Source organism: Pagrus major, chromosome 10 (genome assembly GCF_040436345.1).
Source record: "Pagrus major chromosome 10, Pma_NU_1.0".
NCBI classification, from domain to species: domain Eukaryota; kingdom Metazoa; phylum Chordata; class Actinopteri; order Spariformes; family Sparidae; genus Pagrus; species Pagrus major.
In genome coordinates, this window is record NC_133224.1 from 15,500,387 (window position 1) to 15,525,611 (window position 25,225).

General features: G+C 40.8%; 1 protein-coding gene across 1 annotated transcript; it reads right to left on the minus strand.

Annotated features, from left to right (window-relative positions):
- Window positions 1-263: 263 nt before the first annotated feature.
- gal3st4 (galactose-3-O-sulfotransferase 4) lies at window positions 264-14,652 on the minus strand. Its single transcript, XM_073475363.1, has 4 exons — window positions 14,465-14,652; window positions 12,427-12,543; window positions 5,397-5,697; window positions 264-1,438 (listed from the first exon to the last, which is right to left on the minus strand). The coding sequence occupies exons 1-4, from the start codon at window positions 14,485-14,487 to the stop codon at window positions 350-352; spliced, it is 1,530 nt and encodes a 509-aa protein (XP_073331464.1). The 5' UTR covers window positions 14,488-14,652; the 3' UTR covers window positions 264-349.
- Window positions 14,653-25,225: the final 10,573 nt, after the last annotated feature.

Consider the following 25,225-nt stretch of genomic DNA (forward strand, 5'->3'; position numbering starts at 1 on the left):
TGAACAGGGAATAAAACCTTGTGTCTGCTGTCACATTTGACAGTATTATAAACAGCAGCAGAGTGCTTCTCCTTATAAAAACAGTGGTCCTTTCTGTTGAGACAAGAGATACAACTCTCCACAACTTGTTACTGCAGTAATAAAAGCATCCCAGGTGCTCAGAGGTCAAGGGTCAAGTCCACAAGAGTTAAATTGCTTAAAACAAAAACATTTTTTAAGAAAACAAGCAAATGATCAGGAGGAACTGTTTGTTTTCTCACGTGTAAAACACACTCAGCTCAGTTTCCAGTTTCATTGGTCCATTTATTTGAGGACCAAAGGTACCATACTGGTTAGGACTTACCACAGATTATCTCAACCTTCCTTTTTCTTGGCCTCGTATCCAAGTCCGGTTGCTCCTGATTAAACGGCTTCCATCCCAGTCTCCCTCCATTGTTCTTCCCCCAGCCTCTCCCCCTATTAGCCTCTCTCCTGTCCGAGACAAGTCTTGTCTTAAAAAAGAGCCAGCAGCTGCAACCATCAGGCCTTGTTGCTCTGGCTGGGCTTGGATTGCCGGAGCCCGTGGGAACTGTTTAGCATCTAGCACGTCTTTGTACTGGATCTCTGGCCTGATCATTCGCAGACAGGCTGTCCTGGTGGCGTTGTCTAGTCCTGGCTGGAGTTCATACCCAAGAATCTTGATTAATCCACTCTGGAAAGGCCGGATGTTTTTGTCTCGGATCCGGTGTGCCTCCACAGGCTTCCCACCATCCCTAAGACAAACCCGGGCCAGATCTTCCCGCCGCATCCTGAGAAGAGCTACCTCCTGCTCCATCTGAGCGTGACCGAACCTGTCTATTTCCTCCCAGAAGGTCTGGTTGAAGGCTTTGTATAAGTACCAGTCCAAGGCATTCCACTGCCGCAGCTTCTCCCGCTGTTCCTCTGTTAGTGATAGGTTGGGTAGCGACTTGGCTTGTAAACGTCCTCCTCTACCACCGACACCAGCTGCTGCTGCTGCTTTGCCTACCCAACTCCCACTTATCCCCCCGATGCCACTGGGCTTCTGCTGCCGAGCATTGAGGCTGAATGAGACAACAGCATCCAGCGGCCAACAGAGGGCATGTCGCAGCAGGATCATGGACTGGTCAAAGTATTCCGATACCAGAATCAGCTTGAAGGCTTGGCGGATCATTGCCTGGCCACGCTGAGCCAGAGAAATAGAGAAATTAGCATTGTGGTCCAGACCAAAGTCAAACCACAGCAGGTTCCGGGCGTAGTGGTTGTTGCGAAGGCGAGGGTCGTAGTATTTCTGAGGGTTGTCAGCAAAGTCACCCAATCCTTTGGTTTTCCGAAAGGCAGGCGCTACTTCTTTGTAGTAAGCAAAGGAGGACTCAGCAAGAGCGACTGGGTCCCTGATAATAGAGAAGTAGAACGTATCTGCAGGCATAACCTTCTCCACCTAAGAAACAAAAGAGGAAAACATATAAGTATGAAAATGTGCTTTTAATATGATGCAATTAAAATACAACAGCCATATATTTTACATTTAGTTTAGTTTTATTTAGCAATAGAAACCTAATGAAGAGTGATTTTGTACTTTGACCAGTCAACCCCTTTAAGAGAAAAATTCTTTAGCAAGGGGTTGCTGCTGATGTCCCCCTTTTTCAAATGTAAACAAGACCACAGTAATGCCAGGGAGGACAGAGGCAGTGTCAAAGATAGGGGGTTCTTTTCATTTCTCTGTTTTGCCTCCTGGTCCCCTCTCTCCTTCGTCCGCCTGTTTGTGACCCAGAAATCAAATAACGCTATATCTTGAAGGTTGTCACAATTCCTAAAATGTACCTGGCATTGGCCCAGAAGTGTTGAACCAAATGCAAAAGCCACAACACAAATACAAAAGCCACAACACAAATGCAAAAGAAACAACAGGAATGCAAAAGAAACAACAAAAATGCAAAAGTCACCACACAAATGCAAAAGCCACAGCATCACAACAGAAGTGAGCAATAGCAGAAGTGATGGAGTGACAGCGGAAGTCAGCAACAACAGATCTTGACCAAGCTCCCAGGAAGAGCGCCAGGCTTTGAAGCCAGTTTTCGTAGTGCCAAACCATGTAATTACGTTGTCATGTGATGCAATTTGGCCCAAAAAGACTTTTTCCATTAAGCTTACATTGTGACAGAAGCATCTGTAAAACAGTGAGTATCACACATCATCACAACCCCCACAACTTGTTTCACCATCATAATTTGATCCATTCCGTCCAATTGAATTGGAAAGTCTAAGATATAATGATTTTATCCCTATTCAATTTAGTCGAGTGCTAAACTGAAAGTTAGCCAGCTTGGTTGGGGGTAAGTCTCTAGTGCACACGCTCTATGGGCCACACAACACGGAAGAAGTTGAGCTTTTTCGGCTTCAAGAGCCACTGAGCAGCTTTCATAGGACTGAACATGACTCAAACTGTTGACACACACAGTAGCTCTGGTAATGTCTGTTTTTGACAGTTTATAAACTGCTTTATAAACTTTATAAAATGTTGTGAGTAAACCATAGATTCATCTTTGGTGTAACACACTGGCCTTTTTCTGCCTCTCTCTTGGTCTTCTGCTTCTCCTGTCTGGGTCACTTAGCCTCTCGAGACGCTCTTCATTGCTACTCTCGTCCAATGGACTACCAGGGCCACAGAAATCTATGTCAGCATAACTTACACATCATTTCCTAACTGTATGTTCAGTGGCTGTCTGGTGTAAATGGGCTGTGCTTGTGTTTTTCTCACAGTTGCTTAAAACAAATAAATAGCCAAGGAGCTGATGCAGCGGACTTTGATCCATTGTTGCCCCAGTAAACACACCACCATGACTAGCTGATGCAGCTGCAGTGTCTCTGGGCTCGTTAGGTAGAGTGGACAGGCTGTCTGACAGAGTGGCAGCGGGGCAGCCTGGCGGCAGCCTTTCTATCTTCTCTACCTAACGAGCCCAGAGACACACTGACAGTGGAGACCTTTGGAGGATGAGACAGTGAAATGAAACATTCACATTAATGCGGCGCATTGATGCACATTCTCGTTGGCTCACGTTGGGTGTTTTGTCACTTCAAACAGAAGTCGTCCCTTTCCCGTGTGAAACCAAAAGTGAACATTGACATATTAAATTAAGCCAAACCATGATCTTTTCCAACACCTTGTCAAATATTTTTATTGCCTAAATCTAACATAGTTTTTTTATTTCCTAAGTCTAGCCAAGTAGTTTTATTGCCTAAACCAAAGCAAAGTGCAGCTGAAAAGTGGAAATATTCTTTAAATACCTGAAAACAATGCATTCACTAGGTCTAATAATAAAAGCCATAAAAACAAAACTCTTAACTGCACACTAACTCCGGTCGCCCACACATTAGGCATTTGCATTTTTCACTCAGCTCATCATACTTCAGCATCCCTTATTGAGTGATTTTATACATATCACTAAAGACTTATCTTTCCAAAAGGTTTTCCAGCAGAAAACTCTGCATAAAGAAGGGGAACACTAGGGGAGCTAGTGAGCTGTTAAGAATCCTGTGGTGTGTGTGGCTGTGGCATTTTAGCAGCACATGGAGAAACTGTCTCGTGTGTTGATCTGATCGGCTCTTCTGATTGGGCCTTAAAGAGTCCAGCAATCAAACTTTTTACAACAAATATCGGGGAATAACCGGGAACAATCAGTGACAATCAATCAGAGCATCATTAGTTTACGTCCTGCAAAACCATGCCCATCTGGGTGAAATACTGAGTTTTTAGGGAGTCCCTTAATGCAGAAGTAATATTAATCCAAAAACATCAGATATGATAGTGAAATACTGACAGGGAAAGTTTTACTGGACAACGATTACTTTCACTGTTTTTATACTTTCTAGACCCTTAATACCAAATTGAGCACCATTAGTGTTTGCACTTCAGCACCAGCACATTAGTTCAAACCAAACTGTCGTGTCAGCCACACAGACCCTGTCCCCCACACGCCCCACCCTCTCTACCTCCACCGTTCTCAGCAGCACAGAGGAAGGAATAAAGCTAACCTTTTGTGTACCATGTCAAGTGACCATGTAAGCACATTAGGCAAGCGAGAGGATGTACATATTGGCTTTTATTTGCTTCAGTAACTAGCAGATTTGGGAACATGAGGCAGGCGCCGGCAGGCCTCTGCCTGCCGGCAGGCAGAGTAAAGGCATGATGAGTGTGTGTTTGTGTTCTGACTTGTGCCACTTTTGGTGACAAGCACCAGAGTCAAGGCCACATTTGCATTCAAATACTCCGTAGCCCAAGTCCGCAGGTAGACCTATTTTCATGCTAATGTGGTCTTGATTCTGGTGTTTGTCCCCAAACTTGGCATATGTCAGAACACACACACAACCCTGCTAGCTGTGTCTATAAATGGGGTGGTCCAATGGTTCCAAAGAGAGGGGGTTCACATGTACTAACACACACATGGCCAGTGGCTATCCAAAACAAAAGCAATAATAATACATAATAATAACAACAACAATAATAATAATAATAATAATAATAATAATAATAATAATAATAATAATAATAATAACACACAGAGATGGAGTGTGGCGTCATTCTCTCCTCAGGACATCTTTACTCCACTATGTCTTTACATAGCAAATATGTTGTTTCCTGACATCTAGTGAGGCTGGAATATAGGACTTTTTCTTGAAGAGTATTTTCACAATGTTGTATTGATACATTTACCGGAGTAACAGAAGAGCCTACTTTATCCTTCCCCAGCTCAGCACTTCACAATCTTGACCTTGATTATTTCAGTATTATTTCTACATTAGTAGAAATGGAGAACTGGGGTGCCCCGATAGCTCAGCTATCACAGAGGCTGTGTCCTCACCGCAGTTCCCAGGGTTCAAGTCCAACTTGTGGCCCTTTGCTACATGACATTCCCTGTCACACTATTATCCTGTGTCCTGTCATTCTAAACCTGTCCTGTCCAATAAAGCTGAAATAATAAACTAACTGTCAGGTTAGGGGCAGCTGTAGCTCAGGAGATAGAGTGGGTCGCCCAGTAATCAGAAGGCTGGTTCGAATCCCCGGCTGCATGTCGTAGAGAGTATTCTTGAGCAAGATAGTGAACCCCAAATTGCTCCTGCCTTGCATGGCAGCCTCTGCCATCAGTGTGTGAATGTGACAAGTGTTGTAAAGCGCTTTGAGCATTCAGTAGACTGGAAAAGCATTATAGAAATGCAGGTATTTTAATTTGCAACCTGGTAATCGGTAAATACCAAATTGCAAATTTAAATACCACTGCTACACAAAGATCTGCTGCCACATTGTATCTAAAATGTATCCACATCACTACAAAATATCCCATCATATTATCCCACTCTCCTTACCTACTCCTTAAGAGTAGCTCCTTACCAGAACTTACCTCAAGCTTGTTAAATCTCATGTGATTTCCCATGATGTGGAACTCCACAGCTCTGGGACCTCGGTAACCTTTGACCCTGTGAGCATTGAAGGGAAGTGGGTAGCCCAGCTGATAACCAAGTGGCAGGGCGAAGTGGAGGTCGCGCTCCTCTCCAAAGCGGTACAGCATGTTGAGCACTGTGCTACTAGCAGTCTTGTGGGTCTTGAGGAACATTATATGGGTATGGGGCTGACAGGAGCCCAGAGAGGGTCCCTGAGCATCAGGAGACGAAAAGATGGAGCGAGCAGCTGGCTGGACACTGCTGGAGGACAAGTAAAGGGAAGTGAGCATTTTAATTTTAGATCAAATTTCAAACTGTTAGGAGTATAATAAACAAAAAAAAATCATTCTACACTGCCTGCCCAGCACCAAAGAGACACAAGAAAGTATGCAGTGCTGATCAAATATGCATCAAGATGCTGTTACTGCATTGAATATTTCTTGCCGCAAATGTTTTCAGAAACAAAATTTATTGTACCATTAGATGCAATATGAGGAAGTTTATGACCCGCTCCGTTGAAAACAGACCGTTGTAATGCAAAGCAGTAGGGATGTAACAATATACAAAATTTTGTGATATTAGGGATAAAAAAAAAAAATTGTTTGGGGGCCGTTGTGGGGCTGTGACGATATCTACAAACCTATGGCTCTAATAAGGGAAATCAGTATGAATGCAATCACCTGTGTCTCCTTGTCACTCAATTGTTCTGTCTCTAGGTTCTTTAGGTGGAGCAAGCAGGCCGGTCTGTCCTGTAGCTGCTCCACCACCCGTCCTGTTTGCTTCACCTAACAAGCCCAAAGACACTGCAGCTGTGGCAGCCAGGTAGTGTGCTTACTGGTGGCAAAACAACGGCTCACACTGTAGTCCAATTGCAAATGTTTACATATTCTTAGGTCAAGGCCAGCTACTTTTATTATAGTATAGAAGGAAAGCAGAAATACCTCAAGTAAAAACAAACTGTATACAGGGTTTCCGCTACATGTAATTGATCGTGGCGCACCGCCACGGCAAAATAAAAGCCGCCACACCTTCAGAATGATGATTTTTTTTTTTTTTTTTTAATGTTAAAACAATGTAAAGCAGGTTTTCCACTAGAGGTTGCACAGACTAGTCCCCTGCTCCACAATGACGTTTTGAGCTTGACGTCGACTAGTCGCTGATCATGTAACAGTAGGCTACAAGAGTAGCGGCTTGAAACAACAGCTGAGTGCGCTGAATGAAAAAAATACGAGCGCAGTCAAGCTGGATAGAACGAGCGCGTACCAGACAGGAAGTCGGGCACAGAAAAGGCGAGAGAATCCGGTCAATTTTCAAAATAAAATAAATGATGATTAAGTTTGCTTGTCCGTCTATAAGTATTTGTCAGTTGCGTCTGCACACAAGACACATCCATAGGCTACATACAGCGCTAGAGACAGACCTGTGTTTGGAAAACCGAGCAGATACAGACGGGTTGATGTTTGACCGGCGCGGAGAGAGAGAGCAGGAGAAACTGCCGCTTCCGCGGGCAGTGTGTCCAGGCTGCCGGCAATTAAAAAAAACAAAAAAAAAACTCCGCTCATATCGACAGCTTTACGTCGCGCACAACAACAACAGCAGCAACCAACCAGGAAAAACTAAAACTGTGAGTGAAACTGTGACTGAGCAGGACTGTGATGGTGACGAGGCCTGTGTGTCCTTTTCCTCCCTAATTGTTTAATGAACAGTAGCTACAGTATTTTCTTTTGCACCTGTAGGCTATATGTTACAAAAAAACAAACTGATTTACAGCTTGTTGTTTATAAAGCTGCTGTACTGTGGACTCATTTCTGTGCATGAGCTGTCAGTCAGTGAAACAGATTGTTGCAGAGCATTTCCCTCCTCCTGGGATTTTAGTTATGATGGGAAAAATATGAATGATGTCATCAGCGACTAGTCGACGATCCGGTCGCGCGCCCCCCCCCCCGTCGATCAGCCCACCCTCGCCGCCACTCTTTAAAAAAATCCTGGCGGAAACACTGGTATATGAATAATATATACTGTACACATCACATTCATTATTGAAGGATATTGTTCAAGACATTGTTTTTTTTTTTATAAGTATTGTGATAAATATCGTACCATGGACTTTATATTGTGATGATGTCTGATAAAAGGATGCAAATGCCACTGGCAAAGTAAAGCCCCACTAAATAAGTGAAATTATGGATACTACAGCGACAGGCTCAAGCTTTCCCTTTCTTTTTCCATTTCTCTTATCGTGCAATCAGAGTGATTTCTCCCACTGATGGCTCTGCTGTTGATTCTACATGCCAACAGATCAGGACACACCACAAAAACTAGGGCCATAGATATGTGTCAAGACCCTTAAATGATAAGTTCACCTAAAAATGAAAATTCAGTCCCGCTAACCCCATGTCAATGTAAAGTCGAGTAAAGTTTAGTAGTCTAGTAGTTTAGTAGACATTTCTGGAGCTTCTCAGTAAAACAGCATTGTAGAATTCTCCTAAATGACTGAAGTAGCTGGGGACTTACAAAACAACTGAAATAACTGAAAGAAAACATAAAAAAGGCTCCATACTGCTTTTTTCTGGAAACCCAGAGATCCAAGATTGATTTAAAAAGACGTTATTTATACCGTTTTTGAGGCCATCTAGTATTAATGGACAGTCAAGAGAAATTGTGTGAATGTTGAGCCTCATTTGAAGCTGATCAAATAACCAGAGTAGTAAGTTAGATGTGGGAAACTGCGTTTTAATGTTGCTTTGTGGAACTTAAAGGTGACATATTATGCTCATTTCTGCTTGTTGACATGGTTCCTTGATGTCTAAATGGAATGATAGTAACATGCTTTGGTCGAAAAAACCGAAGGATTGAGCACAGCAGGGGTGTTTACACACCAGTTTCACAGCCCTGTTTTAAGCGGCTGGTTTGAGTGCCTTTCCCTTTTATGCTAATGAGCTACTGCGTGCGCCGCCCACCTCTTCCTGCCGGGCGGAAGACGTGAGGACGGCATCGCGTGACCATGGCAACGAGCTATACACATTTGCGAAGCAACTTTTCTGTGTCCATGCCTGCATATAACTGATAGTAGCACAGCAGACATGTAGCAGCCAACCCCTGTCTCCGGCTCCAAAACAAAGTAGTGATTGCTTTACTGCAGGTAACGTGCAGGTCACTGTCCTTTAGCACAACATACAAATGAATTAACGTAGCTCACCGTCCGCGAACAACTGAGACATTTCACCCCGTCTCCTCTGCGTGTTCACGGAGGAACAGCAGCTCACCGTCCGCTAACAACCGAGACATTTCACCCCGTCTCCTCTGCGTGTTCACGGAGGAACAGCAGCTCACCGTCCGCTAACAACCGAGACATTTCACCCCGTCTCCTCTGCGTGTTCACGGAGGAACAGCAGCTCACCGTCCGCTAACAACCGAGACATTTCACCCCGTCTCCTCTGCGTGTTCACGGAGGAACAGTAGCTTACCGTCCGCTAACAACTCAGACGATTTCATACAATCTCCTCTGCGTGTTCACGGCCGAGCAGTGGCCGGTTAGAAGCGATAAAATCTCTATCCTAATTCATTTTCTCAATTCACTGTCATGTTTTAAAAGAGTGCTGATATGACAAATTAACGTTTGGTAACATTAACATTATCGTGAATACTACGGCCAGTAAGCCCAACGTTGATAACTTCACGTTAGTTCAGCCTCATATTTACATCGACGGTTAGCGTTAGCGTTAGCTCATGTGCTAAACGGCCAAAGTAACACAAACTACACTGTTTTTTAAATACTTACAGCTCCATCATTGACAGTGGGTATGGATCCATCTTTTAAGGGACAATCTTGTTGCCAGTCCAGCGTCCAGTCCTGACCTGGTTGCTGAAGCAGTCTGGCGTGAAGTGACTGGCACAGACCATAACGTTTTGCTCACTGAAGCTGGGACTTTTCCCTGATAAATAAAATGTAGCCACTTCGCTCTGATATCCTCTTTGGTAGGGTGGCGATGTAGCGAAACAGGAGGATCCGTGCATCCGACGACAGAGCAGCAGTGCTCGGCTTTCGGGTTGTACATGGTAGCGGTCAGGCTGTCGCGTACAAGTTAAGCGAGAACGAGAAAATGGCGGATCCTCGTCCAGGTAGCTGGCGACGTGTGGGAGGAGATAGCCAGCGCCAGGACTGGAGTATGCAAAAGACCGGATTGTGACGTCACAATCCGATCGAAATCCAAACGGCTCGTTTAGAGACCCAATGCCTGACTCCAGTAGTTTACGAAATATTGACTTAGTTGTCGAAAAATCATGCTTAAGGGGTGGGGAGGCACTCCGGATACGCAAATATACATACTAAAGCAAGGAAAAAGTGAGTTTTGCATAATATGTCCCCTTTAAAACTGGAATTCTATAAGCAGAAATGCAATATTGTCTTTTAATGTTGCCATGTTAATGGCAGCACATATAGATGAGGCAGCCAGTTGCTCCCTTAAACTACATTTAGCTATAGCTTTCGCTTTCTCACGGATGTGAGAAAAATTCAGCTGAGAGTGAATATAAATAAGGCTGCTGGTCGTCCAGATAATATAGAGATGTTTCTCCTTTCAGAGGATGCCCTTGCTGCGGCGTTAAAAGTGCCACAACACGGCAGAAAGGGAGGGGGGACATTTATTTTATCCAGCTGATTTTGCATTAGCTACAGGCACACTGTCATGCTTTTTGGTTCCGGAGCACAGCTTTTGGTTCAGTGTGAACAAACAAAGGCAGAGAAAAGGCGAGCCTTCGCTGCGGTGATAATGCAAGGTCTCTGTGTGTAAAGGACTAATGTTTCTGGTACTGGGGTCCATTGCAGGTTATGATATTAATATGTATAGTAGTTAATAATTAAATAAAAAATTATAATCTCACCCACCCACACTCCATCCCCTATAAATCAGAACGGTAGTTCTTATGAACTCTACTGTCCTGTCCTGATTGATGTCTCTGTTCTGCATTCTCTAAAAATGTCACTCAGTATTTTGATGTCAGGTATATTATTTTATTGACAGTCTAGGTTTGTTTTCACTGAGGTACTTTTGAGTGAACGTTGATATTGCTGTTTAAGTATTACTGTTGCTGCTCTAGACACAATACAGTTTTATTTAAAACTAGGACTGGGGCAACGTGGAGAATATATGCAGTACTACCACCATGCTCGCGCACTTGAAGTGGAAGCATTCAGCCGGTTCCAATATGAATCCAGCTGCCGGTTGGTCGGATGCTACACAGAGAAATGTCTGTTGTGTTCCCTCTGTAGTATTTATCCATGCTAAATAACATGCCCTGCTACTGACCCGTTCTACTCCGGTCCGATCTCCGGTCATGCCTCTGCAACAGTAGGTTAAGCATGCTGGTTACTACTGTAGTCACTGTCACTACCACTACTACTACTATTACTACTACTACTACTACGTCCCCACCCAAACATAATATATATTAGGATTACACAGATTACCAGTTAAGAATGGGCTACTTTTGTTGGGGAATAATGGCCTGCAGTGCATATTTTTGCCGTATTTGTTTGTTGATGATTGAAAATTATTGAATATTGAAATATAAATGACAAGTTTAGAAATGTTATTTTGGGTAAATTTGTTGTGATATTAATCAAGTAATACAAAAATAATAGTTAGATGAATCAAAAAATAATCATTATGTGAAGCTCTATTTAAAGCATTCAATTCTATCCGCTTTTCTGAAATTCTTTTTTTTTATAAAGCAATTATTTAAAAAAATAACTTTACTTAAAAAGAACTGATCAGAATACCGATAAAGAACCTATAATGAGTATCAATAAGAGTAGTATCAATAAAATCATAACTATACCCATCCCTAGTGCTGACGGACAAGGAAATTGTGACTAAAAAAGTACAGGTATGTCAGGATTTTTAGTCCAAGAAATATCTGAACACTGTTGTGTAAATGCTGCAGGAAGCCCATACAGACCAAGACCAGATAAGACAACAAACTTATTTTATCACCTTAGCGGCTTCCACCCATTGGAGTACACAACAAGTCTGTCAGTCAGTCATGATTCCTCTACATCTACTGCATCTGCTACCAAATTTCAAGAAACGATGTCCAAGATGAAGAGGTACTCAGCTGCAACACTGTATGGCAAAACATCCAAACAATTCAAAATAAAGACTTTAAATTGAACCTTTTCCACCTGGTCTTTACAAATGATGAAGATAATCAACAACTATTGCCATCAATCAAAATCAAACTTCACTACTGTCATAGACTTTTCAGTCATATCGCCAATGCCAAAAGTATAGTATGTTTTAGATTTAATGAGGCATCATATGCAGTTTCTAATTACAGCATTATTTAGGTGTATGTTTTATAATTTGGGTGTAACAGTTTGTTTACTCTTATTTCTAGTTTTTATGTAATTAAAGCACGGTGTATTACATCTTATAATTGTACTATCAGATAAAATGTGCCCATATTTTTCTGAGAACATTTTAGGTGAGAAATAGGCAATGCAGTAAACAAATTTTGGTTAATATTTTATAAGCACTGCCTAGTTTGATAGTTTGATCTGAGTTTTTTCAGTCTCTGTTTTTAACAAAACAGGAAAAATGTTGTCCCCACTTTCTGTTCACAAACGCTTGTATTACAGCTTAAAATGATCATTCTGAAGATAATTTAGGCAAGAAAAAGAGTTACAAAATCTTGGTTTATATTTGATCAGCAGTGCCTCTTTTTACAGTTTGATCCTAGTTTGGTCAAGGTTTCAGAGTACATGCAAAAAAAAGCCAGCTAAAATCATCCAGATGAGGCAAAAAGTGTTTACTATTTACCACTGTTGATTTCCACAGACCCACAGTTCAATGATACAAATCTGGCTGAAAATTTGCAAAGTTTCCCTTTAAAATGTTAGTGCAACCAAACTGGAAGGTTAACAATTGCAATTCAATGGTTGGAACTGAAACTTGCTTAAATCAAGATTAAAGAGATTGTGCCAGATACCTCTTGTTGAAGATGACCCCCAGCAGCTGGCCAGCAAATGCAATGGCCACAAAGAGCAGCAGTGCTTTCCACATCCAAATTGGACCCACCCGACCACACACCAACCATCGCAACATCCTGGGATGAGGGGTGGAGGAGGCAAGATGAGGATGGTTGGATGGAGGGAGAGAAGGGGGATGTGAGGGGGCATGAGGGATGGAGGCACAAAGGGGTGGTTGTATGGGTTAGGAGAGGCAATGGTTTGAGGGGGAAGAGGTCATGAGATCATGTCAAACAAAAGCAGAAGAGATGGAGAAGCATGGGAGAGAATGGTGGGGGGGAGTAGGGGAAGGGTAGAGAGGCAAAAAGAGGGATAGAGAGAGGGAGAAATTTGGATGAGTCATACAACTTACATTATGGAGGCATCATCATGATCAGGGAAATTACAGGAAGCAAAGCAGCCTGAAAACATCCAAAGACAACAGGGCCTGCTCCATTCCTTAAACATTGTATACCTATACTGATTGTTCAGAATTTTATTTTCTGATCAATATTTCTGCTGGTAGTTGTTCTTTTTTACGTTATCTTTTCTTGTAGATTTTTTCTGTAGTTTTTTACATCATAAAAAGGAAAATATGCATTAAGTGTGAGGACCATGTACAAAATTAAACATAAATGTAACCAAATGATACATTATTTTGGAGGTAGACTAATTTTCATCTGCAGTCCTCATGAAGGTTGCAATAACAACATCCAGACAGTAACAGAGCGGTACTGAGCAAACTAGACAAACCACATTTATTTTGTTAAAATAATATAAGTGAACCTAAACTACGGGCCACAAGTTCTCTCTCTGAAAGAAGCCTAAAAATGGTCAAATCATTTTTACAGCCAATGTAACTCAAAAATCAAGTTATATATTTGTTAATATCCAAAGTGTTCTTGGCTAGGTATTTCATTTTGAAACCTTTCCACAAGAAATTCTAGCTGAAACTCACAAATTATCAAGTAAAATGGCCTTTTGGTTCTTTCTGGTAAGAGCTTCTCAAATGTCAGGACTCCCTGATTACAGTTTTGTTTGATTTCATACTGTCAAATTGTGATTAAAAATACATTTATTTATATTTTATGCTAAATACTTAATTGAAAAAATAATATTTGTGTTGAAAAACAACCATTCTCTGGTGTCAGATGTGCTACTTCTCTTCTGGTTTTGACTTTTGATCAGAAAAGATTGTCAACCTGGAAACATCTCTTCTTTAGGCCCTTGGAACCTGTGATGAGCCTTTTCACAATATTCTGATGATTAGTAGTCTTAACAATGAATCGTTTAAGAAGAAAAAAATCAACATATTACTCCACTTTTTATTGCTGCCCTATTAGATTAACTATATATAGCAATGTGATATTGTGTAATAATAGTACAAGCATTGTAAAAAATTGAAAAAATATGAAAACTGTTTTTTGCACAACAGAACAAAAACAGTATGAATAACAAGCAGGCCCCTTCTGAATGCATTCATGTGTTTCCACTGTGGCCTGATGGTAATCACTGGCAGTGAATCACTGGCAGTGATTACAGTGACCCCCTCCTCTTATAAACACCAGGCAATTATTAACGTGTTAGAAATATATGGAAAGCTGAGGTAAAATCGTTATGTAACTGTTTCAGAAGTAGATGGGTGTATGAGCAATCAGGGTGGTGATACACAGAGGAGTCAGCAGTGGCCACCACCCCACAGTCTCCGCCATAACACAAAGAGGCATTTACTTTCTAACACAGCTTTCATGTCCACACACACACACACGCTCCGTAAAAGACACTGGATCTCGCAGATGAACAGAGTACATGTAAAGCCAATGGCTTTTGCGTGTAAAGGAGCCCCCTCCAGCCCTCCCACACCTTCTACTCGTTCTCTGCAAGATCACGGCCCAGCGCCACCCTTTATTCACCACAATCATTGCATTCCCGTCGATGAAAACCCCCCTTTCCATCATGGACTGCTGTCTTTTCCTCTTTATTCCATTCTGAGGGCTCCTGTAAACTAGCTAACGTTACCTTGCTCTTCGCCTGAAAAGCATAGCTGTGTCCCCGGGCCGGTATCGGTGACAGTGTTGTTGTGCAGCTGCAGAGAGCTCGGAGCATCTCGAAGGCTTCAGCTGCAGCTGATCCGTCGCTGGCACAAGTCAGGCCATGGACCCGTCGCAGCCCTGCTCACCGACGCGAAACCTGAATCAGTGCTTGTGATGTCGATATACTTCCTTTATTCCTGGCCTAGTCTTAGCGAAATTCCTCTGCTGTGCACCGACAGCTCGACTTCTTATTCTGCAGACGACAGTCAGGGAGTGCAGAGAGGGAGGGGAGGGACGGGGGTAGTTTCCGGGCGCTTGCAAAATAAAAGCTTTTTTTTTTTAAATGGCGTTTCAAGAAGAGGGGCTACCTCCAAGGCAGCAGACGGGATTTTAGAAAGACTTAAACCACAAAGTCTGTCGAACAATTCTGACCTAAAATCAGTTAAGGGCAGGTCCCGTTGTAGGTACCAGACGTGCTCAACTTGTCTCTGCAGATCGGAGACTTTGAATGGGCACGGAAGCAGTCAATCCTTTTTTAATTTGGACCTTCAGAGACATACAACCATCTGCAAATCAAACCGAATTTGCCAATAAATGTTCCTCTCAGATTAAATTAACACAGTTCTAACCAGAGAGCAGTGCTGATCTGATAGTTAGCATTTGGATAGATTCATTCCTGGTCAGAAGGAATTATCTATCAAAATGCTACAGAGACATTAGAGCTAGAGGTAAATCACCTAAGAGCTCAACACATCATCTTCTCCCCTACTTTCCCGAAAAAAAGAATAAAACTTAGAAAGTGGATAATTAGAGTGAAAATTACAACAGCGTTTAGCCTGGAAATAGAGAGCCAAAGTCACATCCCTTCTGCTGGACCCCATGGGATCTGAAAAAATATGTATGGTAGTGAATGGAGCGAGACAAATATTTTTTTGATCCCGACTGAATTGTGTACACAGATGATGTTTGTCAATTTTAAAAAAATAATTTTCAAAGTCAAGAAAGTCGTAGTTTGTTATAAGACTAGTGAAATATCAGAGTTTGCGGCCATGTTGGTGTTGGTGGTGTGTGTTGAGCAAGACATGCATAAACAACCATCCTATTACAGTTCTTTCACTTTACGTGATGCACTAATAATAACTGAATTAGGTAAGACTCTTGTTTATTGAATTTTTTGGAACACATGTAAAATAACACTACAAAAATAGTATACCTTTTATCAATTAGACAATATACAGTACAATTAGCATCAACAACTATATACAGGAAGGACGTCCAGAGGTTTCTTGACTGGTTATAAACACAGATCAGTGTTGGCTAACAGGTGAGGCTGTTGATGTTGGTGCTGTCTCAATCCTCGACTGTTTTGGCAGTGATTGCCCTGTAGAAACAATAGCACAATTACTTATCTGACAGTAAATGCAGCTTTTCAAGGACCTTGAAATTACTTTCAATTTATTATAACACCACAACTTGAGTTGCATTTTATGCAGTGACATATATTCCTGAAAACAACCAGAAATAGCCTGTTACATCAGAATTGTGCCATTTACAGTCATTTCATATTTACCAATTCTACTTTTTGGGGGGTTAGCAAAATGTCACTTTCAGAGTTTTTTACATAGTTTCACATTCTCATTATTTTTTCTATGCATTCTGACAGAAATGTGTACAAGCTGTACTTGCTGGACCTTCTGTTGTACACCTTGGGGTATCTGGCCTAAGAGAAAGGAATTCCATCATCTCTGCAAAAATTATAATAATTACAGAAAACTGGATAAGGATGGAGAACTAAATGTGTTTACAGGACATAAAGTTACATCTGAATGTGTTTATGGGGCATAAAAATGTTATTGATTCTGTCAAAGACAGCACAGGACTGTTGCTATGTTATAAAAAAAAAAGGCAAAAATAGAAGTCTGTGGTTAGATGGGTGATGGGAAGCTTATGTGATGGGTGAAAAGCAACCATTTATAGAGATTGTTAGGTGCATTCTGTTTCCCACATTCTACTGTGGTCAGCTGACAGTCAAATCACAAATTGAAATGCAAAGTCTATTTTCTTAAAAAAAATGTCTTACTAATATGCAATAGTCTCAAGCAGAAGACTAACATGTGACTGCTAGGACCAGTACTTGAAGCATTTTCCTGGTGCAGCTAATGAGATGATGCCATTTTATTTTCGTATTGTATCCCTGCTAAGGAGCACATTCATGCACATAAAGCAAACCAACTTGATATGAAAGAAGTACACATGCATATATGAAATGTATTCATCAAAGATACATATTACATGAATATCAGTGGTCTGATCCATGTTGCTACCAGCATCAAGTTACACTCACCTGTCAGAGAGAGACTCTACAGAAATAGTGGAAACATCAGGACATGGTTCTGCTGTGAACTGACGCTTCAAGGCTGGAAGTTGATGCGTCCCTCTCATAACTATAGAATGCAGAAATAGGCAACATCAGCACATTTGTAAATGTCTAGTTCAAAGTCTATATGCATGAACATCACATAAGTACCATCAAACAACATATGCTCACAAATACAATGCAAACTATGTTCACAGATATATGTAATGTTCCCAGGACCTCTGAACAGTGGACTTGGCCTTTCACACGTATAGCACACAAGAATTAGTCCACCCCTCACATACAGCTCGTCTGGCTAATGTCCATACAGCCCAGGGTAGCACTGCATGTGTGAACACTGCTGTATGGGTTAGATCCACAGTTTGTGTAAACGTTGGCCTGCGTGTAAACGGTAACGTTACATGCAAATACGTTTCATACAGCAGGAGTCTATCATAGCCTGCTAGCTAGCTAGCGTTAGTTACAAGCTGATGAGGCTAATGATGGGCGAATGCATATGACAGCAACATAAGGAGCTAACGTTAGCTACGTTGACTACATAATGCAAAGTTAAGTAATACATTTCCCCCAACCAAAACAAACCAGTTCATTACCTGTCCAACAGAGACACAGCTACCAAGGCGTCCGTTTTCAGGCCTTTGACTCCATCAGTTGTCACCATCTTTGAACTGCCACTCTAATATTGACTCTTGTTTCATCTCTTGAGCTATCCAACTTCTTTTTGTTTGTAGCCTTCTTCAGTTCGGTCTTTCTTGCTCTGTTCAGCAGTGTAAGCTGCTGTAGGTACAGCTGGTGATGAGAAGTGTGGCTGTACTTTCTCTGCCATTCTTGTGGTAAACAATGAGCTCACTCTGCCACAACTCCAGCCGTGTGTTTAATAGACCCAGTAGCGCAATGAGTGATGGGCCGAGTCAGCACAGGGTGGGCAGGGTGGTCAGGGAAGGGCAGACTGATTGACAGGTAGTCTGTCCATACAGAATCTTCGGGCCGCTAAAATTGATTGGATGAAGTTATTACAGCCCTGTTGCTGCCACAGACCATGGATTTTTTTCGGGGTTTTTTTGCCAAATCATTTAATATTTTGAATGCTGTCTGGACGTTAAGGAATTTTATACAATATGATAAAAAATGCTTTCGAATAGAATTACCTACCCCAGCTTTAAGAATCATAACCAAGATGAAAGGCATCTTGCAGTCAGTAGAGATCACTCCGTTTTGGTGACTGAATATGCAGCGTTTTTCTGTTGCATGTGTTTTCAGGGTTTATGTGTTTTTGACTTTGCATCGTAAATTTTAACATAACTCACTTGTTTAAATTATATCAAGGCTTAATGTTGCTCATAATTAGGGGCATGGCTGCTTTGAGTGACAACTAGTCACAATCTTTTAGCCCAGTTTCACCTCTGCTAATTCCTGTCACTGATCTTGACCTCTCAGCCAAATTTGTGGTGTTGATGCCTTTTGCATATTTTCACTCTTATCTGCAGTAACAAGAAATGGCAGTGCCAAAATTTATTGTAATGTACAAGAACTTACTACTTTGGTAAGACTGATCACAGAGACGCACACAACCAGTTGTCAGTTGTCGCTCGCTATCTTGCAGCTAGTGTATAAGGTGTTTTGGCTCTAAATAAACCATTGGAGAACATTGCAATACAAGCCTGTAACTATAGAGGGCAACAACATTGTGAACCTTTGATTTGTGATTTCATTTTATTCTGTCATGACAGCCAAGTTAGGAGTTTCCTCTTGTATGCTATTATGTAAAAGTCAGTTGTCAGATGTGCTATTACCATGTATCACCAGTAGGACGCACCAAAGCACCCTACTTGTGCAGCACACCAGTCTATTTAAATAAATTAAAATTAAAATACTCTGCTTGGAGCAGTTATATTTGTCTGATATGGTTTTTCCACAAAAATGTATAATTACCACATTAAAATGACCCTCATCAGAAACTCAAGGAAAACATTTTTTTATTTTTATTTAAAGATTCCCAGAGCCCTGCTTGTCAAACCATCAGTCCAAAACCTAAAGACTCTTTGTTCACTATCATAAATAACAAGAAAAACAGCAGCGAAAAAAGACATTCAAGAAGCTGGAAACAGCAAATACTTTAGATTCTAGTTGAAAAATGACTAAAATTACATAAAACAAACTCAGCAATCCTGATTTCTTCAATGGTGTGCTCTCTCAAGACTGAGAGCATGCAGTCAAGGAGTTAATTCTGTGCTGTCTCAGCTGTTCCTTTAAACACAGTGGCATTCTGCAGATGTTCTTGCACTGCTGCATCTAGTGATGCTACAAAATCTACCAGTCCTCTGAAAACGCCCAGATTTTCTGAGCATTCGCTTTCAGTCTATTATTTTAGACAAAATGTGCCTGTTTTTGTCAACCTCCTTGTTGTCTTCGGATCCCTATCCTGTAACCTTCATCAAGCTGAGCAGCAATATTTACTTTACCAAACATGCCAAGACCATTTTCCATGTGGCTCTTGTTCATGCCTTTTCACATTTTCTGCAAAGTGCTTCAAATCAATCATACCTGACTGGATCCATGCTGGTTCACTGCATGCAGTTAGCTTCGACTTCTTAGCAAACCAGCCTCATGAAAAAGACCGGGTGTACCGTCTTGTGCTTGTTGTTTTATTACAATGTCCGGCTCTTTCACATTAAGCTTTTCCTGCAGTGTTCTCCTCCCAAACGGCTCTGTTTTCAGCGATTTCATGGAATTTTCTTTCTCCATTTAGATTTATTCTCTGCATCTCAGTCTGTCATACAAAGTTCATCCAACTCTCTACGAACTTCTACGTCATCTGATCCTACGTCAACTCCTTCTTGTGCATTTTAGCACGGCCTTGGGGCAGTGAGAGTCAGCACCCAGCAAGCTCCATCTCTTGTATTACAGCAAGTGAAGTGTACATGTAGAACTTATAACGACAGCTGTGGCCAAAGATCTTTGCACCCAGTGCAGGAAATATGTCACCTCTCAGTAACTTTACACAATGTTGAACATTTTTAATCTACGCTTTTATTTCAGATTATACATGTTACTCCTAACTGTATAATATTTAGGTTGCTCATTTAAAAATATATAGTCTTATTCAATGAAGGTCGTATGATTCTACTTCATGTGGGACAGGTGGGGGGCACTACTGATGAGCCGCCACTGCAATCAATCAATGCAAAGTTAATTTTGTCCAACAACTTAAGACAAAGTAGCTTGATCAGTATTGATGCAGATTCAGCAGGAGTCAGCTCTGGTACTAAATTTAGAGGTAAAGCCTCTAATCAGTTAACTGGTGTCTTTGTTAAGGAGAACCAGCTGCTCCTGACAAGGCTCCTCCTTGTCTCCTAAACCATATCCATATGGTCCAGTCCAGAAAATAGCACTGTGTCAAAACCACATGGGCAGGTGAGTATCAAAGCTTATCAATGGTTAAGTACAGAACAGTATTTTTGCAAAACAAGAACACTACAAATTACATTTTAGAAAGATAATCTACCTTGAATATGTTACAACAGACTTTTTTGATCAACAACTTTTTGCCAGAGATGCCTGGAGGGTACAATGAGACGTTCTTACTCAAAAGAATAAGGCTTCATTCAGACTGACAGTATTTTTTGATATCCCTGACCATCCCTGCTTAATACTCCTACTTTTCATGGTCTCAGCATGGTCCTTGCATAAACGTGTGTGCCATCTCTTGCATGCTATACTCGTACAACTTGCTCTCTGACACTGTTGTGGGCAGGACACAAGAAGGCTATTGTTCAAGAAGAAAGTAGAAATAGCCTCACATAAGCTTTCTTTATCAAAACGTTTGCAGTGGCTGTATTTCAGCTTTGTACAGCACATGTTAAGGTTGGGTGATGTATAGGCTATCTTATATCAGAAAACCAACTTGCTAAAGCGAAGAGGGAATATGTTTACCAGCTCACCACTGCCACATTCCACTGTCACTCAGATGGCAACCTCCAAGTGTCTCACCCAGCTGAGAAAACTTGCTCCTGTCATCACGAAGAGAGCAGGCTGATCAAACCTCACATTCCTGCCGGGCAGACGTCAAACATACATCCCCATGCCAGATTTAAAATTCTCTTTGCCTCCCGATGACACATCCGTTACTTTGCCATTTCCAGCCTTTGAAGCATGACACAAAGTAAGCCATCTATACTGAGGAAGCTAACCAAAGAAAACCATAGCGTAAATAACAGGGGCACAATTGAAAGAATCACATTAAACCGAAGCCTGCAGAAAAAAAAACACTACTACTACGGGCTGAGCAAAGGAACTAAGATTAATACTTTGTCTAACACAGAAAACAAGATAGATTATCTAGTATGCAACAAACCAAACTATTGCAAGTTGTGATTTCTAAATTTCCTGATCCCAGTAAAAAACAGGCTCAAGTGGTATATTGAAGTTCTGATACAGTGTCTATGAAATAAACCACTGAATTTAATATTTCAGCTTTGGGAAAGTATGAAAAATTAGCTTGAAAAAATTATTGAAATAAGGAAGGAGTAATAATAACATCCAATTTTTTATAGATGTATGCAATTAATATTAACACTTGAACATAAAAAGTTTTAGGGAAATTAAATAATCCTTCTTGGGTAAATCTAGAGTCAACATATCTTAAAGAGAGGGGTTTTCAGCCCTGAAGCTATATTTAGCTATATTTAAATTTTAAATATATTTAAATAAAGGACCAAAAAACTTTTTGTGCCTTTACTTGGCAGGACAGATTGAAGAATTGACGGGAAAGTGGAGAGGGAAAGAGAGGATGATGTGCAGCAAAGAGCCCCAGGTCAGATTTGAACCTTGGGCAGCTTTGGCAAAGACATGGAGCTCTACCAAATGAGTTACCAAGGCACCCCTCCTAAATACCTTTTTTATGTAATAGAATATTAATACTACACAGAATCAACATTTGGTTACAACAAAATGAAAACTAGTGAAGATCTATTGAAGTCTATTAAAATTAAACATTCTTTGTTCAAGTTAAAAAAAAATTTAGTGTGTGTTAATAAAAATAATAATAATAATATTTAATTAAATATAAAGTTTAACATGATTGTTCTCAAGATAATCCATGTCATGAACTGGAAAAAGTTATGAATTATGGGTGAGCTGGTATGGAATGACCCATTTGCTATCTGTCAAGATAGATTGCTTCTTTACAAAAGCCAACCATCAACAAAGAGCTGTGGGCCAAAGCCCAAAGTGTTTCAAATGTCTAGATGCACACACACCAGGTCTTACTTATTTGCAAGAGATTGCTGGTCATATGTGAGCTTGCTAAGCCCATCCATCCTCTGATCCTCCTCTGGACGTAGTATCAGAGCCGCAGCAGAGGAGAGACGGTGTCTGTGTGAATGGAAAAGCCGGAGGCACAGATCAGGAGTGTGTCGGTCTGATGGCGTTCACAGTCTGACAACTAAACAGATCCTTCACTCATCAAATAAAAGCCGATGCTGCTTTGTTCGGTGTGAACAAACAAAGGCGGTGCAAATGCAGAGTCTCTGTGTGAAAAGGGCTATAGAGTAGGTACACATGAAAGTATATTCAATCAAGCTAAGAAGTTTACTCTGGGTCATCTCAGGGATTTTGAGGTGTCATGATAAGTATATCAGAATTATTGACAGTGTCAGGAGGGGAGGGAGACAGCTTAAAAAGGTATGTGGTTGAGAAGGGTTAAAGACCTACTGCCACATTGAAACAAGAACCAATAAAGGGACAAAGTGGAGTCTAACTACCAGGGCTCCAATACCATCAGCTGCACTACTTTATGTCTTAGATAATAAATAGATATTTGTTTTCCACTGATATTATTGGTTGTAAATGCTGGAGGCATTCCACTACGCACGGAAATTCTTATTCTTCCGTCACTTTTTTGCTGATTAACTCCTTCCACATTTTTCAACATATTCACTCCATTGAAACATCAAAATATTCATCTCATTTAGGACATTATTGCTATATCTTTTCTCACTTTCATAATTTCAGGAATATTCATTGTTTTCTTCAAATTTCCCCTCAATTAAATGAATAGGGGATATTCAAAAATCATCACATATTCAGTTGAAACTCCATTCAAACGTTAAACAAGTCATAAGACTTCAAACTATGAAAACTATGTTGTATGTATCTTTTTAAAAAAAAAATGTTTTGGAAATATTACATTTGAAGTTGTATGTTTTTTTAGTTTGTCTTCAGATTTTATAATGGGTGTGTATTACACTTGTTAAGGTGAGTGACAGCACCTGTGATGTTGCACACATTGAACTCTTCTCCCTGCCTGCCTTTAATTAGTTGTTTTTTTTTTACTTTTTACTTTTTGGTCTGTACATTCCACAATGTTCACTTATCATACACAAACTAAACAGAAAAATGTAAAAATCTTCTCTTCTTTTCGGCTTATCTCAGCAATAGGACTTACACTTTTGGTTGTGTAGGCTTTCAAGCAACAGGCACTCAGCCAACTCCCTCACAATCCCCAAGTTTAATTTTGAGCCTAAATTTCTGGGAGACAGCAGACAGTACGAGTTTTTTATTCACAGTCTTTTCCTTATTTTTTGACTCTACAAAAACAAAATCTACACAAATGTGTTCAGCTACTTCTCCTGTCACTCAGGATGTAGCACCAATAGCAGTAGTAAAAGCACTTGCCTTCTTTAAGTGGATTTTTTTCAGCTCCCTCCCAAATTCTCAATGACACAGCCATGTCAAGCCTTACATTGACCCTACAATCAGGGTTCCTCCTTTCTGATTGGTGGACTGATGTTAAGGACTTTCTGTTGAGTTTAACTATTAATAAGTTCAAACCTTGATCTGTTTCAGGTTTAAACTCTCTGTCTTTCTGTCTGTCTGTTTGTCTGTCCTTCTCTCACAAACTCCTCCTCTTTTGTCTTTGTCCCCCTCCTCCCCCATCTCTTCCTCCTCCTCTTCATGTTCTCTCCACCTCCTCCCCCTTTGTCTTCCTCCTCTTCCTCTCCATTCAAATGTCACACACAATTTAAAAATCAATGCAATAGATTTAAATATTAATCATCCCCATCTTTGATACATTATGAGATGTATTCAACTTTTCAGTCCCTTTCAGAGTATTTGACATATTCCCACTGTAGCATCTCTTTATACTCAAAACGCAAATTATTCAGAACTTGTCTTCTCTAGTCTCTTATTATCTATGTTTTTATATAAACTGTTGTTATCGGATAGTAATTATCATGTTGTCCAAAGCAGTTATCATTTGAAAAATAACCTTGTGTTTCTGACAATAATTGACTTTTCGTAAATATTTATAATGGTTTTTGATTTCCAGATTGTTTAAATGTTACTTTTCTTTGTGTGTCCATGTTTGACAGTTACACCACGTTGATGTGTTTGATGTCAAACACAAAAACTTGAATTTGATTCATGGATGTAAAATGGATGCCTCATGTTAGAGATGTGGCTATTCAGGTACTTTTCTACAGCATATAAAATATATGGTGAAATGTAAAACTACTCAGATAGGCTGTCTTCTCTGTGACAAATCCTGAGCCTACTCAATTTCCATGCACCCTTATCCTTAGTATACAGTTGGCTATTGGCTAGTCCTACTAGGTTTCCCCTGGCCTAGTTGGGTTGGGTAATGCTGTAGGATCAGCCAAACAAGATTACTCCTAAGTGTTGGATCAAATGCCTGCACAGTAAACCGACAGGTGCCCTGTGCAAACAATACAATACAACAATACAGCTGGGTTTAGCCTACATGGAAATGACAACAAGAAATGCACTTATCCGTTTTTTTAAAGAGAGGCAATAAATTGATTTGTTGTAAAAGTAAACCTCAAGTTGTGCCCACATTACCTCGCTACATGACAATTTGCTCTTACCGGCTGCAGCCGCCCGGTGTGACAGGAACACGTTACCGTTGCAAATCGCAACATTAAATATGCGACTTCCGGCTACAGCTTTCGAAACAAAACCACGATTTTGGGCTTTTCAGTAGATGACTGCATATTATTTTAATAATTAGGTCTTGAAATTCTAGGAGAAAGTAGGCAAATACGTCCTAATAGGACTTCATTGCTGGAATCACTTTTTAAAAACATAGAGCGTCTTGTGCTTCAGCGTATTCGCTTGACGCTGCTGACCATAACCCAATGTAACACTTCTGTTTAACGTTTAAATATTAATAACACTCACCCTCCGTTTCAAAATGTCGTCGACATGAACTGTCTTGTTGTCTTAAAACTGGCAGCAGTGTGGCTAGACAAACTCCCTCCGTTCTTTTTGTGCTCCTGTTGGACCAGCGGAATTCCAGCAACAGACGGCGGGTAAAGTCTGTAGATCCCTTCTTAACTCAGCTCCCGGACA

Excerpts from the sequence above, each read along its gene's own strand:
- gal3st4 (XM_073475363.1), bottom strand. The coding sequence starts at position 14,487 with ATGCTTTTCAGGCGAAGAGCAAG. Across the intron at positions 12,544-14,464 it reads CTTTTCAGGCGAAGAGCAAG|GATGTTGCGATGGTTGGTGT; the intron begins GTAACGTTAGCT and ends CCCTCATCCCAG. Across the intron at positions 5,698-12,426 it reads GGGGTCATCTTCAACAAGAG|CAGTGTCCAGCCAGCTGCTC; the intron begins GTATCTGGCACA and ends CTTGTCCTCCAG.